Source organism: Mytilus trossulus, chromosome 10, assembly GCF_036588685.1.
Source record: "Mytilus trossulus isolate FHL-02 chromosome 10, PNRI_Mtr1.1.1.hap1, whole genome shotgun sequence".
Taxonomy (NCBI): Eukaryota; Metazoa; Mollusca; class Bivalvia; order Mytilida; family Mytilidae; genus Mytilus; species Mytilus trossulus.
In genome coordinates, this window is record NC_086382.1 from 18,619,144 (window position 1) to 18,638,826 (window position 19,683).

Sequence of the window (19,683 nt, forward strand, 5' to 3'; positions counted from 1 at the left end):
AGCATCCATGTATGTAATGTCACACAAGCATCAATATATATAATGCCACTAACACATCCAACTATTTAATGTCACACAAGCATCAATATATTTCATGCCACTAAAACATCCAACTATTTAATGTCACACAAGCATCAATATATTTCATGCCACTAAAACATCCAACTATTTAATGTCACACAAGCATCAATATATTTCATGCCATTCCAATGTCGAATTTTCATATATCTGATATACTAGTGATTTAAATGTTTTCATGCGGTTTTGATTGGGTTCGGTTTGCTCAACCTTTAGTTTGTGATTTTGGACACTGATGTCACTCGTCATTATGCGTTTTTGACACGTTTTTTCGATGTTCTCCGACTAATGAATATTAATCTCCCTTTGGTACCTTTGACCTCTTTTTTCTGTAGTCTTCTTTGTGAAACCAAATAAAGACTTTAACATGCAGCAATACATAAAAAATTATGAAGAAAAGAATGGAAAAACCAAATAACAAGGACAAACACTACTTCATAAAATGAAGAAAAAGAATAATAATCAGTAATTACAACAACAAAAAACATAAAGAAAATGAATACGCATACGAAGCATCCCTCCGGATTTTTCTATGAATTGTCTGTTATCCAAACATGTTTGTTTGTTCCTTTTATAACGCGACATTTTTTTCAAATATTATTGTGTTATTTGTAAAATGCATGTTCATTTTCATCACCAGCAGGCATTGTTAGTAATGAATATGTAGAATGAATCGAGTCAGAGTTTCACGGTTTCCTAATTAGCAGTATTTTCACTAGTCCAAATAAAATGACGTCCGGCAAGGCTATTTAATTTTTTTTCTGGGACGCCTTCCTACAAAAAAGCGTCATAACGCTGAAGCCATTTTTTACATCTGGAGTTTGAGAGCAAATTTTAGGGGGAACTTTGACACCTTATTTTGACATGAAATTTTCATTTTTATGCAGTTAAAAAGTCTTACCTTTTTTGTGCTTATTGATGTAAAATATTTCCAGAAATATCCAAAAAGAAAAGATAAAATGAGGTACGATTCCATTTGAGGTGGGCAAATATGAGGGCCCTCATGGGGTTTTTGATAATGTGATTACTTGGCCGTTTTTTTAATGATTATTTGATTATTAAGCCAAATATTTCATGATTATTTGATTACCTAGGACTGTATTTTTAGTTTATGATTATTTGATTACTAAAGATAAGCAAATATTTAATGATTATGTGATTATATTGGCAAAAAAATGGTGATTATGTGATTACTAGGACCCCCCCCCCCCCCCCCCCCCCCCATGAGGGGCCTCAAATATTTGTTTTGTTCCAAAATGTTTTCCCACAATTACCAAAGAAACGTCACTTTCGGTGAATATAAAATATTAAAAACGGTAAAACTAAAGGGACCCGAATTTCCGGAACGTTCGATTTACATTTTCCGGAAATTCGGTTCTCATAAGTCTCATACAAACTCGTCACAGATACCACATGTCTTCATGTATAATTTTATACGCTAAAAGTTTTATTATTACCATCAATTACACTCGAATGCTATACAAAAAAAAGTGTCAAACATCCCGATAGGTTTTATTTTATTTTTTGTTTACATACAATGTATATGACGTCCATTATCACCAAACTAATACAATGTATACGTTTTTGTTTAGGGCCCAGCTGAAGCATGCCTCCGGTTGTGTTTTTTTCTCGCTGGATAGAAGACCAATTGGTTGTCTTCGGCTGTTATCTGCTCTCTGGTCGGGTTGTTGTCTCCTTGACACATTCCCCATTTTCACTCTCAATTTTATATAATTTAAATATGTTGATTTTCATATTCTCTATAAATTTAATGTATTGCATAATTTACAATGTCTCTCAATCTATTATATTTATAATGGAGAAAACGCATAATTGGGTAAAAATTAATATTTTACGGGCAATAACTTTTATACGGGGTCAACTGCCGATTTCCTAAAAGCTTGAGGAAACCTTTGGTCGCCACCTAGGATAAAAAATATTCCGAAACCGAGTTTCAATGATGACATTAAATCCCTAAACACAAAATTTGCTGGATCGTGGGAGTTGGCCGTGGTAAATTATGATAAAAACTGATAAGAATTATTAAAAATTTAACCAAATCTGACGTAGCACCACAATAATGCTTACTGAAAGAGTCTAAATACTGCTACATTTTTAAACAGTCGGAAACCAGGTTGAAATAGAACAATAGAATCGAAGCTCTTTGTTAGAGAAAGCGATAAATGTTTACTGTATTGTTTACTATAGTGACAAAATTCTATTTTTGTGTGTGTGATAACTAGGGTTTATAGTCTTCATACACTAAACAAATCTAGTCTGCCCTTCCACGAAATATTTAATTAGAATTTTTTTAAATGTTTATGAATTTTCGAAAATTTCATCTGACAACCGCTCAGACAATAGTTTTAAATTGAATCAATGCAGACAAGATTATTAGCTGATGCTCATTAGCTAGTTGACACATTTGTCTTTTAATATACAACTGACATATAAGGATCGTAATGGTGCAATGTGGATAAATTTATCGGTTTTCAAGAGCAAAATTGGTAGCGCGTCATCCCTACAATAGCTTCCATTTCTACGATTGTGAAAATGAACTGGCGTAATGGGGAGATAATTTTGACGAAGTAGAATCATGACTGTAAAGTGATGTGTCAAAATGAATTTATTTTGTATTAAAATGGTAGTATAATAGTAACTAATTCTATTAATATAATAATAACTAATTCTATTAATATAATAGTAACTAATTCTATTAATATAATAGTAACTAATTCTATTAATATAATAGTAACTAATTCTATTAATATAAAAGTAACTAATTCTATTAATATAATAGTAACTAATTCTATTAATATAATAGTAACTAATTCTATTAATATAATAGTAACTAATTCTATTAATATAATAGTAACTAATTCTATTAATGTAATAGTAACTAATTCTATTAATATAATAGTAACTAATTCTTTATAGTATAACTAATCGTCGTATTTGAATATCAAAAATAAGACAACGCGTGACCGAACGACGCATGGAAAAAACGAGTGCGCAGCACGAGGTTAATCCATAGCGGCGTTCGGTCACAAGTTGTCTTATTTTTGATATTCAAATACGGCGATTTGTTATACTTTTTATTACATTGGCTAATAACCACGTTTATTTCACATGTGAAATTATCGGGTTTTATCTAACTGGGAAATCAATGTTATTTATTGCAATCAATGTAATAAATTAATGTATACTGCACTCGTTCTATTTGAGCAGTCACTGCAAAATGCGTTGACCGTATATTTCTATGTCATAAACAGTCACTGACCTGATATCACTTTTCCTCATGAATATCGAAATAGAAATTGTCGAAATTATATTTAATTATTCATACGACCTCTTCAACCTGTTCTTGTTTCCAATGTAAACAACGATGCGTTTAACGACTCAAACTTGTTTCTTTTACAAAAAAAATGGGAAGACATATTTCACTTATTATTATTTTTTCTTTGCAACTTATAAATCATTATGTTTTATGTTAATTGTTGATATTTTAGTCTGTAAACAAACGAATTCGTTCACTGTTGATTGCGGTTTTCAACAGGTAATGATGTACATTTCATCGTGTTGTATATTTCTCCGCCTGTGTGATATTAGGCCTTTTTAAAGGGGATTTTCCCCCAATATTTTTATCAAATAAATAACATAAACACACTAAACAACAATAGAAAATGGATTTTTTTAGATTGCAGGATAAAGACAATAATAGTGCATTGACTTGACATATCAACGATATAAGGTTGAGGCCCTAAACGGGGAAAATGCTCGGCACAGCCTCGCATTTCCCCGTTTCTAAGCCTCATCCTTGTATCGTTGATATGTCAAGTCAATGCACTATTATTGTCTATATAATAGTAACTTATTCTATTAATATAATAGTCACTTATTCTATGCGACATTTGTAGTATTTTGACAAGGATTTAAAAAGAAACACCAACATCTTATAATTAGGGCCAATCAATGTACTTCTCTGCTAACAAATACATTTCAGTGGCAATAACTCCAAAATGGCACACTCCATAAGAGATACACCTTGAGCTGCAAGCTGAGTTTTTTTAGTATGTGTAATTCACTGTTATCTCAACCTTAGCTGGGTTTTTAGCTGACTTAATTTCCATATTCATTTAGGTTTTCATGAATCCACAAATTTAATAATTTTATTTCTCAAAGGGTAAATTTTTTTTGTTATTACTTTCAGACTTGGTACTTCTTGGAACACAATAAAAAAAAACCATGAAGCTTATATCGAAGATAAAAGCAATGACAGTTCATAAAGCATATAACAAGGTCGTAAGAATCTCATATACCGATCTATTCTGTTCAAATATCAAAGAAGTACAAGTCTATTCAGTTAGTGCTATCAGCATTTGTACGTCAGAATTCAATGAGAAAATGTATTTGTCTTTAAAATGTTTGTGTTGAAATATTATTCAGAAAATGCTGAAATTGCTTTGTTTTGCTGTTGGTATCTTTTTAACGGGTATTTGAATAAAAATAGGTCTCTTTCATAAGAAGATATTTTGTTACAAGGTATTTTCCTACATCTGTAAGATGTTTTTACAATAAATATTCTTTTGTAACAGAAAAAATATACTTAGGAAACGCAAAACCTTACTAAAAAGGGTACATACACAGAAAACACAAACAGTGAGACAAGAAAGATGATGAAATTTTTTTTTAAATAAGGCTAACTATTTACTTACTTACTTAATCCTCTTCGTGCACATTTGCACATGAGGCCACCACCAAAGCCCTCCACTGTTACCTGTCTTGTGCCTTTTTTTCTGCTTCTCCCCATGTCATTCCTATGATTCTCAGTTCACTCTCTATTGTGCGTCGCAATGTCTCTTTAGGTCTCCCTCTCTTTCTTTTCCCCTCTGCTGGTGTCCAACGAAGAGCTATCTTTGTAATGTCATCTTTGTCTTTTCTTAAAACATAGTCAATCCATTTCCATCGCCTTTCTTTAATTTCTGCTCTGATGTCTCTTTGTAAAATTAGGTTGTAGAGGTCTTTATTACTGATGGTTTTTGGCCAGAAGATCTTGCAAATTTTACGAAGACATGTATTATTGAATGATGATAGCTTGTTGAAGTCAGATCTGACAACCCTCCATGACTCTGCACCATATAGCAAAACTGATTTCACATTGCTATTATAGATTTTGATTTTTGTGGACCTGGATATTGATGTTGTTTTCCATACTGTTCGTAGTCTGCAGAAAGAAGTTCTGGCTTTGTTGATCCTTGCCATTAAATCTTTGCTAGTTCCATTGTCCTGGCTGATATTGGTGCCAAGATAGGTAAAATTTTCAACTTCATCTATTTTATTTCCTTTAAGTGTTATTGGTTGTTCTATATTTTTTTCATTTAGGCTTATTATCTTTGTCTTTTGTGTGTTTATCTTTAAACCTACAGATAGAGCAGTCGCATGTAGTCTTGGTGTTTTGTTTTGCATGTTTGTTCGATTTGTTGATAAAAGGCATATGTCTTCTGCAAAATCTAGGTCTTCTAAGATTGTGTTCATCGACCATCTTATTCCAGTTGTTCTATTTCCAAGTGTTCTTCTCATGCACCAGTCGATGACAATTAGGAAAAGAAGGGGAGAGATGTCTTACTCCAGATTGTACATTGAACCAGGTGGATTGGGTTCCATTGTGTAGGACATATCATCTGCAGTTGTTGTAAAATAATTTGATCATGTTAATTATTTTATCGGGTATTCCGTATGTTCTCAATATTTCCCACATGCTATCTCTGTCCAAGCTATCGAAAGCCTTTTCAAAGTCCACAAAATTTATAAAGATGTTGTGTTGCCATTCTATGCACTGCTCTATGATGTGTCTGAGTGTGAATATGTGGTCACTACACCCTTTATTGGCTCTAAAACCTGCTTGTTCTTTCCGCAGTATGTCACCTAAAGCATCTATTATTCGCTTGGTAATAACTCGAAGGAACACTTTTGCAGGTACAGATAATAAAGATATACCTCTTCAGTTGTTGCAATTCTTCATATTACCCTTTTTTGCAAGTTTAACCAGAAATCCTTCTTCCCAATCTTCAGGTATAACTTCTTTCTCCCATATTCTACTGAATAGTGCATGTAGTATTGATGCTGTTGTGTCTACATCTGCCTTTAGGAGTTCTGCACTGATATTGTCTACTCCAGCTGATTTACCATTTTTGAGCTTGCATAATGCTTTCTTAATTTAACCAAGTTCATTTTTTCTTCTGATATGTCAATTTCCATTTTCGCTTCGGTGTTATCAAATTGAGCTGGTATGTCTGGTGGTTCTCTGTTTAAAACTTCCCGAAAGTGCTCTGCCCATCTCTGTGCCTCAGATGTTAAAACCTCTCCATTTTTGCTTAAAACTGGTGTGTCATTGTTGTTACTTTTCCCACATAAGCTGTTTGGTGATCTTATATACAGTGCTTAGTTCTCCATGTTTGCACGCCTCTTCTGCTTCACTTGCCAATCCTTCAATATATTGCAGTTTGTCTTCTTTTGCTTTTTTCCTAACTTCTTTATTAAGCTCAGAGTATTCTATTTGTAGCTTTTCTTTCAACCTTTCTGATCTTGCCTGATTGCACTTACTTTTTGTAGATTTTCTCTTTTCTATAACATTCCAGGTTGAATCTGAAATCCACCTTTTCCTTGTCCTGTCTCTAAGTCCTAGTACATTAGCAGCTGTATCACTAAACATAGATTTAATTTGTTACAATGTTCATTTAGATCAGTACCAACGTTATTTTCACTGATATTTTGTAGTGTTTGGTATTGGTTTCTTATGCTGATGTTAAATTTTTGTCTTATCTGATTGTCTTTAAGGCGGTGGATGTTATATGCTTTTCTGTTATTTTGTGGTCTGACTACCTTTCTCAGTTTAAGTTTTATCTTTCCAAGTTGAAGGTGATGGTCACTTCCACAATCTGCTCCTCTTTTCACACAGACATCCATCAGAGACTTTCTCCATCTTCCATTTACAATTATGTGGTCTATCTGGTTTTGGTCTCTGCCATTTGGTGAGTTTCAGGTAAGTTTGTGTATGTCCTTGTGTGGAAATAAGGATCCTCCGATAACTAAATCATTTAAGCCACATCAATCTACTAAAAGTCCACCATTTTCATTGCATTCTCCACAACCAGGTCTGCCCATTATTCTTTCTTTACATGAGTTGTCTGCTCCAATCTTAGCGTTGAGATCACCAATTACAAGACATAAATCATGTGCTGGTACTTTACCGACAAGCGATTGTAATTTGTCATAAAACTTATTCTTGTCCTCAATACTTACTTCGTTGGTAGGTGCATAGCATTGAATCACTGTTAGTTTTGAAAATTTTGAGTAGAATCTTGCAATAATTAGCCTTTCATCAACTGGTTGCCATTCTAGAAGAGCTCTTTTTGCTTCTTTACTCAAAACTAAAGCAACTCCTTCATAGTGTTTGTTGTCTGTTCGGCCTGAGTACAGTATGGTCTCACCTGTGTCAGTTGTAATCGATCCGTTGTTTAACCATCTACATTCACTAACACCAAGTAAACTGATGTTATACCTTCTCATCGCATTAACAACTTGTGCTGTTCTTCCCGTCTCATACATGGTCCGCACATTCCATGCCCCTATGCTGAGAACATTTTTTGGCGTTAGGAGTCCACACTTCTTGTCCCTAGCTGCATTTCTGCTTTCACTAGACACATTCATTGGGTCATCTGTATGACGTATGTCCTCGTTCACGCAATTCAGTGTTTCTTTTGGTGTGGTTTCCGTAATCAGCTCTTTTTTTACTCTGCCTGGTGATTAGCCATGCGAGAAATCTACTGCCTGCAGGATGGAGTTTTGCTGTCTGGGTTTTCCTTCCCATAGACGATTGCCTACCATGGCTGACGGGTTTCATCTTCCCGGCTTTTTTCTGGGTCTGCTCCCATAGCCTTTAATCTTCCCAGATCTAACCACAAGGCAGTGGTACTATTTACCCATAGTTGGGACAAGGTTGATGAGTGTCCACACGCCGATGGGCATACACACTGCATCTCTAGGGCCCTTGTTGCTCCGAGATCCTCTACAATAATGCCTAGGATGCATGATCCTAGTTACAATGTGCTGTCGCGAGGAGGCATTGTAGAAGTCTTGAATAGTGTGGAGGCTATGTACTGGCAGGAAAGACTTACGCACTCTGCTTTCTTTTCACCTACAGAGCAGGCTAGCCATCGGTGATAAGGAGCCTAAGGCTCTAACCACACTAGACGCTTACACAATCCTGTGGTACAAAACACCAGCACACGCCAACTATTTAGACAACGGAAAACTATTGCGATGACGTTGGTCTGGTTCCACAACAGGATACAATTATTCTAGTATAGTATGTGGCTATCTAAAATTAGCTACAAGGTTAACTGTGGAACATTTATAAGTTAAACAGTTGGGTGACATATGTTTTTGGAAATACTTCCGTCTTTAAGGATTTCCTCCTTGTATATTTTAGGGGACGACCATTTGATATTCTGGGGGAGGGGGGCAGGATGATTTGTTTTTGATCGGTTATTTATTTTTGTAAACTGAGAGGACAGATTATTCATTTTCTGCACTATTGAAGCAAGATTTTTTATTTTCATTAAAGCAAGAGACTGATTATTCATTTTCACAACTACATTTTTGATACTTGAAAACATACAATTTTTAAAATATTTGTTAGTTATGAATTATACTTTCATGTATAGTCAAGTTATTGTGTACCGTTTAATCATTATTCCCTGCAGAAATTTTAAGATTCAAGACTTTATTCATAACCTCAGACACATACTTGTGAACAAGTGGACAATATATACAAACATATTAAAACAATTCATAGCGATACAGGACAAACAAAACACAAATACATTGTATATTATAAAAGACAATTGGTATAATAAGATTAAGTATTTCATACTTTTCTTCACGAAATGAATCATTTTTATTCCCCACCAATATACATGTACTGCCATACATAGTATTAAAGTTTGGTTTAACCTAGCAGCTTTCAAAAGTATCGTGAAACATATTTCGCCGGGCGGATCGCGCGGCAAATTTTTTTTTTTAAAAGGGTTTTGGGACTGCTGAAGGCCAAAGAAGCTATAGACCTGCTTTTTCAAACTACCAAAGAACAAACCATTTATTTTTGTGATTATCAAGACTGAGTTGTTTATTTTCAAAATCCGTCTGCCCCCCCCCCCCCCCTCCCCCCCCCCCCCCCCCGATTATCAAATGGTCGTCCCCTTACCGGAAAATATGTGAAGTGAAACAAAGCCTGTCAACATTTCAGTCTCAGGCAACGATAAATTTCAGGTCTTTGTAATTTGGTAATCTGCTTTGAAATAAATCATACTATTGTTATAATTAAATCTGAGTGTGATACTATAATTCTTAGTTAATTGAAATACTTTTTAAATGGCACTGACATGGATATTTTAAGAGTTGGCAGTGCGTCTTTATTCTAGGATTGGCCTGTAAAGTATTCAGATACTGTACTTATTTCAGTATGCATTATGCTTTAATATTGTCGAACATTATTTCTTCGAAATATGTTCTTTCTTGCTTTAGTCTTGTTTCTCTTTTTTTCACTTTTATTTGATAAGCTCTAGCTTACATATGCACCATTACGTTACTACAGTTTTCATCCTTTAAATTGAGATTTTGAATTTGTAATGATTCAGAATGTTACCTTAAAAATCAACATGCCTCATGGGAAATGGCTTGTACACCAGATGACTAAATCCCGGATTTCTTCAAAAACTAATCAGTTTTGGTTTAAATATCTCAGATTTACCCAAGTTCCACCAACCGCGGCAATTTTGGTTTTAATGTTTCAGATTTACCAGAGTTCCATCTAATCAATTTTGGTTTTAAAGTCTCAGATTTATTTTGGTTTTAATGTCTCAGATTTATACAAGTTCTACCTAATCAACTTAGGCTTTTAATGTCTGACAATTTTCAAATCATTTTTGAACTATTAAAGTGTAATTGAATCGACTACTTTCAAGACATTTGGTTATTTTTTTAAATAGGTAGAAACCGTGTCACGTAGATTCAAACCTCTGCTTACATTAAAAATTTCTCAGGAAATTTCGATTAAACCTGTTAATAATTTATAAAGAACTTTAAAAAGAATGAAAAACAATTCTTATTTATAAATGTAGTATTAAAATTAAAATTGTACAATTATAACATTGAGACGTGTAAAACTAAAGATTATTTCATGACAAAAAACAGTCACTTTCTCTCGTATCAGTTAAATCCGCAAGTTCGTGTTGTTTCATTTTAAATGAAACTTTGCCCATTTGATATCAAAATTTAATCACCCAGTGGATCCTGATAATATGATTTCCAAAGTGATTTATCCTCATAAATGTCTTCAATTATTCATGTCTGCTTAATTATAACTACACTTATATTTGCAGTGGGGGAGATATGGGTTCTATCCATGGAATTAATTTGATTTCACAGCTACTCGAAGGGCATGATGTGAGAAAATAAGTTGTTAATCATTTCCATAGAAAATTTTCTCAATTGAAATCTCTTTTGGAACAATGAAATCAACCACAAAATGTAGAACTTTCCGGAAGCTTCTCTTAATTTAAGTTTGATAGATATCATTTCCTAAATAGCTGTGTAAGGCATTGTGATGATTACATGTTTATTTGTATATTATTGAAATCTTTCTATTAAAGTTTCATATATATGTACAAAAAAATCATTCATAAGATCGCATACGTACACGGATTCTTTTAAATATGATATGTAAATTTTCTATACGACTTTGATGTCGTATTGCAAGCGGTTTGGTGGATTTGTGTGTTGGTGTAATATGTGGCTACATGCCATATTGCTGCATAGTCCATATCACTGGACCAATTCAGTCACAAAAAAATAAAAGTCCGAAATAACGAACATCTTTTTACTCGGAAAAAAAATATGCGTTTGATTGTTATAATCATAATCTTATTTCCTTGTTTTATTAATTGACAATGACACAGAATGTTACTTGATTTATTTCTATTGGTTGAATGGGGCTTAATCGCTCATTGGTCCAGTTGAAATCTGTAAACCGTGTGACTATTTTAGATGTATTCGCAAAGTAAAACGACTGTCCTGGTAAGCTCCGTCAGATAAGTTGAAATAATGTGCATTCAAGACACCATGTTGTTCATATTATCGAAAAATCATAAAACAAACGACTGCCCTCATTGTATGTACATTTTTCCAAATTATGAAAATCACATAAAAAATATATTGAAATATATCACGGTCACGGGTGTCATTCGGTTTAACCAGAGAATTGCTCGTGAAAGAATATCTAACGGCGGTCAAGTATTGAAAAAATCGAGAAGCATGTGAAAGGTCAATAAATATTCTGATTTATTTAATTACACAGACAAATAAACCACAAAATAAAACTGTCTGTCGAAATGGTTCAACATGATGATCAGTATGTGATAATATCCAGTTTTAAAAATTATTACGAAACAACAAAAGACAGGTTGCTTCTCGACATTTCAATGGCATAAAAAATGTAAACAAACATGATTTTCTTCACAAATTCGACTAGAAAAACTACCTTTATCCGAATAAGGGCATTATATTTGAATTAATCAAATGGTTCTCAGTGTTATTTGTATAAACATTATCTGAAACTTGGTAAATAAAGAACTATTTACACAAAAATTGATTTTTCGGATCGTGAAAGATCACGTACCGCATTTTTATTTTTTTCGATCCCTTACATCACTGAAGAGACATTTATTGTCGAAATCCGGATCTGGTGTACAAAAAAATTATTGACACCTTATGTTTGTGCCATAACATCGTACCCACAAGTTAAAAATAAAACTGTTTAGAATTAAATTTTTATGAAGATCCATTTTGTTACATCTTGTAATCAATTTTATTTGGCAATCGCCATAGGCAGTCAGCAGGGTTAAATAACATCAGTTGTTCGGCCTGTTAGTCAAATGCGTTTTGTTTAAATATACTTTTTCACTTTTTTTGTCTTTTGGAAACAGTTGTTTGTGCTGTTTTTAGACCCTTCTACAACGAAATTTGTTTTACATGCACACGTAAAAAAATTGCAGTTTTTATCCAATGCAATCATAGGTTTGAACGTAGGTTTCAATTTAGACTCGTTTATATTTTTTCGTTTAGGCTTGTATCATATTTTTCCTCCGGTTTATATGATCCGTTCATCCTATATTGACTCTTTAAATTCAAGAGTTTATCTAAAAATGAGGGTAGTTTTTCTAAAAATGAAGGTAGTTTTTATATGGCCTTCCAAATACCGTTTCGATCCCTAACATCACTGAAGAGACATTTATTGTTGAAATCCGGATCTGGTGTACTAAAAAAATATTGACGACGTATGTTTGTGGCATAACATCGTGGCCACAAGTTAAAAAAAAATCTGTTTAGTATTGAATTTATATTAAGATCCATTCTGTTACATCTTGTGATCAATTTTATTTGGCAATCGCCAATGACAGTCAGCAGGGTTAAAGAACATCAGTTGTTCGACCTGTTAGTCGAATGCGTTTTGTTTAAATATACTTTCTCACTTTTTTGGTCTTTTGGAAAATGTTGTTTGTGCTGTTTTTAGACCCTTCTACAACGAAAAAATTTGTTTAACATGCACTCGTATAAAATTCCGGTTTTTATCCAACGCAATCATAGGTTTGAACAAAGTTTTCAATTTAGACTCGTTTATATTTTTTTCGTTTGGGCTTGTATCATATTTTCCCTCCGGTTTATATGATCCGTTCATCCTATATTGACTCTTTAAATACAAGAGTTTATCTAAAAAGGAGGGCAGTTTTTCTAAAAATGAGGGTACTTTTCATATGGCCTTCCAAATACCGTTTCGATCCCTAACATCACTGAAGAGACATTTATTGTCGAAATCCGGATCTGGTGTACTAAGGGTCCAATCAACAGTTTTTTTTCTATGACGTCATATTTTGAGGGACCATTTATAATTGACCCTTAGTGGTGTTAATGTTAATAAAGATACTTGTATAAAACTAGATATCATTAGAATCAGAATTTTCTCTAGTTTATAATGAAATAAAAATTAATTGTACTTTTAATAGTACCAAAAAGTTTTATCCAGAGAAAATGGGGAAAAAATTGCCAAATCTATACACAAAAAACATGAAATCAGGCCATGTGCACACCCATGAAGACATGATACATGCACATTTTTCATAATCAAAACTGTATGAATTTCATAGGTTTTTACCTGGTCTTTCTAAAAATGTATGCTTCAGGCTACGTTCGCCTGCTCCGAAAAGAGCTACAGGGGGTGCAAATAAGATTTGCACTTTTCACTGCAAAAAAAACAGGATGTTTACAGTTTGTCTCCCCTCAAAACATGTGTATTTAATCTAATTTTTTAAAATTATTTTAATCATTCAACCTGTTTTAATTGAAGCTAATTAACTTATTTTTACAATCAAATACAAAAAACATGATACTTTTTCACCAATTATGTTGATAAAAAAGGGACTTCCCTCCATGTCTATTTTTAGTCGGGGAATAACCCCTAGTTTTTATACGAAACTGTCTATAGCACCCTAAAAAACTATTGACACCGTATGTTTGTGGCATAACATCGTGGCCACAAGTTAATTTGTTTTCTGTTTAGTATTAAATTTATATTTAGATCCATTTTGTTACATCTTGTAATCAATTTTTTTTTGGCAATCGCCAATGGCAGTAAGCAGGGTTAAAGAACATCAGTTGTTCGACCTGTTAGTCAAATGCGTTTTGTTTAAATATACTTTTTCACTTTTTTGGTCTTCAAGTTTGGAAAATGTTGTTTGTGCTGTTTTTAGACCCTTTTACAACGAAATTTGTTTTACATGCACACGTATAAAAATTTCGGTTTTATCCAACGCAATCATAGGTTTGAACATAGTTTTCAATTTAGACTCGTTTATATTTTTCGTTTGAGCTTGCATCATATTTTCTCTCCGGTTTATATGATCCGTTCATCCTATATCTATAATACTAAAATTACGATGTCCAATTTGTCAGCCGTCATCACGTAAAAACGATGAATCAAAGAATTCAACTTAATATATAACTAATATAGTACAATAGTGTTGATTAAAAATTACACCACTCCAGGCCCTTTTGTTTTCCACGTAATTGATATTGCCAATAACTAAGAAGTTCCGGATCGAATCCGATACCGATACCAATAGTACTATATTCACCTGTTACCTATTACCTTATCTGTACGTTCCGCATCTGACAGGCGCACCACCAAACGGTGTATTTAGAGTTTTACTGTATACTGTTGAGTTGAGTAAAAAATACTCCATTCCAGGCCCTTTTGTTCACCAAATTATTAATCTTACCAATAATTGATAGGTTCGAAGTCGACGGGTTCAAACAGAAAGATTTTGAAAGCAGACAAAACAGTGCATCTTATAATCGGCATGACTTTATCAGATGACAATACCAATACTAAAATAAGGTATACGCATAGTTGTATACTTTAATTCAGTTACGGACCCGCGATATCACAAGAGTTTATCTAAAAGGAGGGCAGTTTTTCTAAAAATGAGGGTACTTTTTATATGGCCTTCCAAATACCGTTTCGATCCCTAACATCACTGAAGAGACATTTATTGTCGAAATCCGGATCTGGTGTACTAAGGGTGCAATCAACAGTTTTTTTTCTATGACGTCATATTTTGAGGGACCATTTATAATTGACCCTTAGTGGTGTTAATGTTAATAAAGATACTTGTATAAAACTAGATATCATTAGAATCAAAATTTTCTCTAGTTTATAATGAAATAAAAATTAATTGTACTTTTAATAGTACCAAAAAGTTTTATCCAGAGAAAATGGGGAAAAAATTGCCAAATCTATACACAAAAAACATGAAATCAGGCCATGTGCACACCCATGAAGACATGATACATGCACATTTTTCATAATCAAAACTGTATGAATTTCATAGGTTTTTACCTGGTCTTTCTAAAAATGTATGCTTCAGGCTACGTTCGCCTGCTCCGAAAAGAGCTACAGGGGGTGCAAATAAGATTTGCACTTTTCACTGCAAAAAAAACAGGATGTTTACAGTTTGTCTCCCCTCAAAACATGTGTATTTAATCTAATTTTTTAAAATTATTTTAATCATTCAACCTGTTTTAATTGAAGCTAATTAACTTATTTTTACAATCAAATACAAAAAACATGATACTTTTTCACCAATTATGTTGATAAAAAAGGGACTTCCCTCCATGTCTATTTTTAGTCGGGGAATAACCCCTAGTTTTTATACGAAACTGTCTATAGCACCCTAAAAAACTATTGACACCGTATGTTTGTGGCATAACATCGTGGCCACAAGTTAATTTGTTTTCTGTTTAGTATTAAATTTATATTTAGATCCATTTTGTTACATCTTGTAATCAATTTTTTTTTGGCAATCGCCAATGGCAGTAAGCAGGGTTAAAGAACATCAGTTGTTCGACCTGTTAGTCAAATGCGTTTTGTTTAAATATACTTTTTCACTTTTTTGGTCTTCAAGTTTGGAAAATGTTGTTTGTGCTGTTTTTAGACCCTTTTACAACGAAATTTGTTTTACATGCACACGTATAAAAATTTCGGTTTTATCCAACGCAATCATAGGTTTGAACATAGTTTTCAATTTAGACTCGTTTATATTTTTCGTTTGAGCTTGCATCATATTTTCTCTCCGGTTTATATGATCCGTTCATCCTATATCTATAATACTAAAATTACGAGGTCCAATTTGTCAGCCGTCATCACGTAAAAACGATGAATCAAAGAATTCAACTTAATATATAACTAATATAGTACAATAGTGTTGATTAAAAATTACACCACTCCAGGCCCTTTTGTTTTCCACGTAATTGATATTGCCAATAACTAAGAAGTTCCGGATCGAATCCGATACCGATACCAATAGTACTATATTCACCTGTTACCTATTACCTTATCTGTACGTTCCGCATCTGACAGGCGCACCACCAAACGGTGTATTTAGAGTTTTACTGTATACTGTTGAGTTGAGTAAAAAATACTCCATTCCAGGCCCTTTTGTTTACCAAATTATTAATCTTACCAATAATTGATAGGTTCGAAGTCGACGGGTTCAAACAGAAAGATTTTGAAAGCAGACAAAACAGTGCATCTTATAATCGGCATGACTTTATCAGATGACAATACCAATACTAAAATAAGGTATACGCATAGTTGTATACTTTAATTCAGTTACGGACCCGCGATATCACGGGTGTTTTCTAGTTGACTCTTAAAATTCAAGAGTTTATCTAAAAATGAGGGTAGTTTTTTTTTCTAAAAATGAGGGTACTTTTAATATGGCCTTCCAAATACCGTTTCGATCCCAAACATCACTGAAGAGACATTTATTGTCGAAATTCGGATCTGGTGTACTAAAAAAATATTGACGACGTATGTTTGTGGCATAACATCGTGGCCACAAGTTAAAAAAATTTCTGTTTAGTATTAAGGTCAAGGAACAGTAAATGGGCTATGTCACAGATTTCAGTAAAATTTTTCATACAACTCTGGCTCGATGAACTTCAACTGAAAATCGAAAAAATAATACATTTATCTCTTTTATTATCTGAAAAATTGCAGATTGATTTGTTTTAATATTTGTATAGAAAGCACATAAAATCAACGACATGTCTACTTGAAATTTTGTAATCCTTGGACATAAACCACACCCTATTATAGTAAGAAAAATATTCTACATATAAAGACGACGCCTTTACAAAAAAGTGCGGTTTATGTACAAGGATTGCAAATTTCTGAGAATATATCGCGCAGTCATTATTTGGATGCATCATTCGGTAGCTAAGTAGACATGTCGTTGAGAAGCACAACTGTGCTACACTGACTGTGTCTGATAAGATTCTATGTGCAAAAATGTAATAGAGTTACGTCCCTGCTAAATTGAAGTCTGTAGGTTTCAGCTCTGGACTTCCCAGTGAAGACATATTTTTCTATGTTTGCAAACACAGGCACATTTAAGAGTTACAGCTACTTATGGAAATAAAACAAAAGTTGAAATCTGTAGTACATCTTGACACAAACTCGTGTGCTAACTTATTAAAAGTTTTTGCTTACATGAAATAAAGTCATTAGACACACGGAAAAAAGTCGCACTACTTTTAAATCTACGATTTGTACGCTGTTTAAGAAGAGAGAGAACATCTCTGACACTAAATTCAACAATGCCAACTGAAAAAGTTAAGATTTAAAGAAATAACGATACACAGCATTATCAAACAAATAACATAACTAATAATTTTTAGCCATACTTTTTCCCCTTAAAGACACAGTTCTTATAGTTGACATTCAAAAAACTGACAGAGACTATATACGAGTGTCGTTTTTGAAGAAAAAAAATATCATTTCTTCTTTTTCTATTACGTCCGTTGATCTTCTCTTCTGCATTTTCTCACTTTATTATACATGAAATAACACATTAACTGCATGTTTGAAAATATGTAGTGTGCAACAAACAGGATGTGAGACAGCAACCTAGCGACAAAAATAAGCAAACGACATGTGCAGGCTGACTGAAGAAAAGGAGATGCGAGTTTCCCTCAATGAGACAGCATCCTAGCGACTACAAATATATTTGAATGATATATTCACTTTGCTGATGCTACCACTTGTTTTTTTTATTTTTCTACTGATAAAAAATGTCCGCAATGAAATAGCCGGTAGTGATGAAAGTGGCATTAAACACCATAAAAGCAATACAATCAATCAGTGTTTATTTCAAACGTGTCTTACATCAATTTTTTGGTTTGGAAAACAAGAACCTGTTGAACAGATTTTAACTTGACAGAAAGCAATGTTTTGCAACACATACATGTTACTCTTCTTGGATAATGACAGATATATATTTGTCGCTGGACATGCAGCAGCTACATCAAATACAAATATTTCATCAATGCCTTTTGGAATTGATTCATTTGTTGAGAAACATATTGCTAATGCGAGTCATTTGCTTGACAAACGCAAGTATACGACTAAAAAGTATAAGTAGACTTAAGAGAAGAGTAGGAAGGGTTAAGCATCAGATATAGGGCCTGCTTTTATAGGTCTTTGTGTCCATTTCAATTGAATGTGGAGACCTTTAACTTTGAACTTTATATTTAAACTTTAAACTTTATAAAAGGACAGTATGTTCCTTGCGTAATTTTAATACGACGCCTTTATATATAGAATTTTTTCTTACTACACAATGGTGTGGTTTGTGTCCAAGGATTTCGGTATTTCTGAAAATATATTGCGCAGTCATTATTTGGATGCATCATTCGGTAGCCAAGTAGACATGTCGTTGAGAAGCACAACTGTGCTACACTGACTGTTTCTTTAAAGATTCTACATTTGTATTTGCAAAAATGTTAACAGAGGATTTGATGTCATTCAACAAATTAATGTATGACCTTCATGTACGTGTAGATTAGAACACGCTTATATACCCAATGGCCAGCTTTAATCATCCATGTAATTTGCTCTATGTGATGTTTGTAAAATTTTAACGAGGGCAATTTTTTGGCATGAAGAGGTACATAAATACGTTTTTTCATATAAAAACATGTCGAAAATGGTATTTTTTTTTTCAACATGCTTGATACGATTTTCAAAGTTAAGTAAACACACTTGTACTCCTTCTCAGTACCTGCGTGCCATGTTTCAATGCACTGAGAAATGCCTAATCGCGATTGTTTCCCCTGTAAATCGTCAACAGCATTTGACACAATCATACATTATAGTTCTTTGTGCAGTCCGACACGTCTAATTAACTAATATGGTTGATGATTTGTTGAAAAGCGGACTTGAAAATTAATTGCCACTAAAAATGAGAATATATGTTTACGGCAGAAATTTCGCCCTGCAACAAGAAATCTGCGATCCCCTAAAAATGTTGTGAAAGGTTTATTTTCCAATTTTAACTGTTGCAGAGAAAATATTCACAATGCAAGTCGAGAGTAATATGTACTATTGTCTAAGACACTTTTTCTTAAAATGATGTAATTGTTTATTTTAGTTTATAATAAACCTGCCATTTTTTCAACACATTTTCACCATGTGTTTTTGATTTTCAATTTTTTTTTTTTTAATAATACACTTTTTGCTTTTATGTGTGATGGTTACGCACCGGAGTGTCCATTAGTTAAGCAAGTGATATTCGCAAGTTTAGTCCCCCTGGTGCTGAACGTGCGGTTTTAGGCTTTTCAATCCTTTGTATAATTATGATTTCATTCGTTTAAACGGGCAGTGCATTATAGATTTGAATGAAATTAACTTCTCCTGGGTGTTTCATCATATGTAGCATAGAGGGCTCAATGTTTTCCCGCTTCAAAATTATTTTCGCGGTATTCTATTGCCTATGTAATCATTCAGCACGACATCGTCAATCTGAGCAGTCGAATTATCTTGGTAAATTTCATTTCTGGTTAAAGTTTATTAAGCTTTATATTTGGAGAGTTTTTTTGTCTGATACTGATGTTTAAATTATATATGATATGTGTCAATATATATGTATG

The 19,683-nt window shown here is 33.3% G+C and overlaps 1 protein-coding gene across 1 annotated transcript; it reads right to left on the reverse strand.

Moving 5' to 3' along the window:
* Positions 1-4,851: 4,851 nt before the first annotated feature.
* Positions 4,852-5,544, reverse strand: LOC134687734 (uncharacterized). The gene has a single exon (XM_063548190.1). It carries the CDS (start codon positions 5,542-5,544, stop codon positions 4,852-4,854), a length of 693 nt encoding a protein of 230 aa, XP_063404260.1.
* Positions 5,545-19,683: the final 14,139 nt, after the last annotated feature.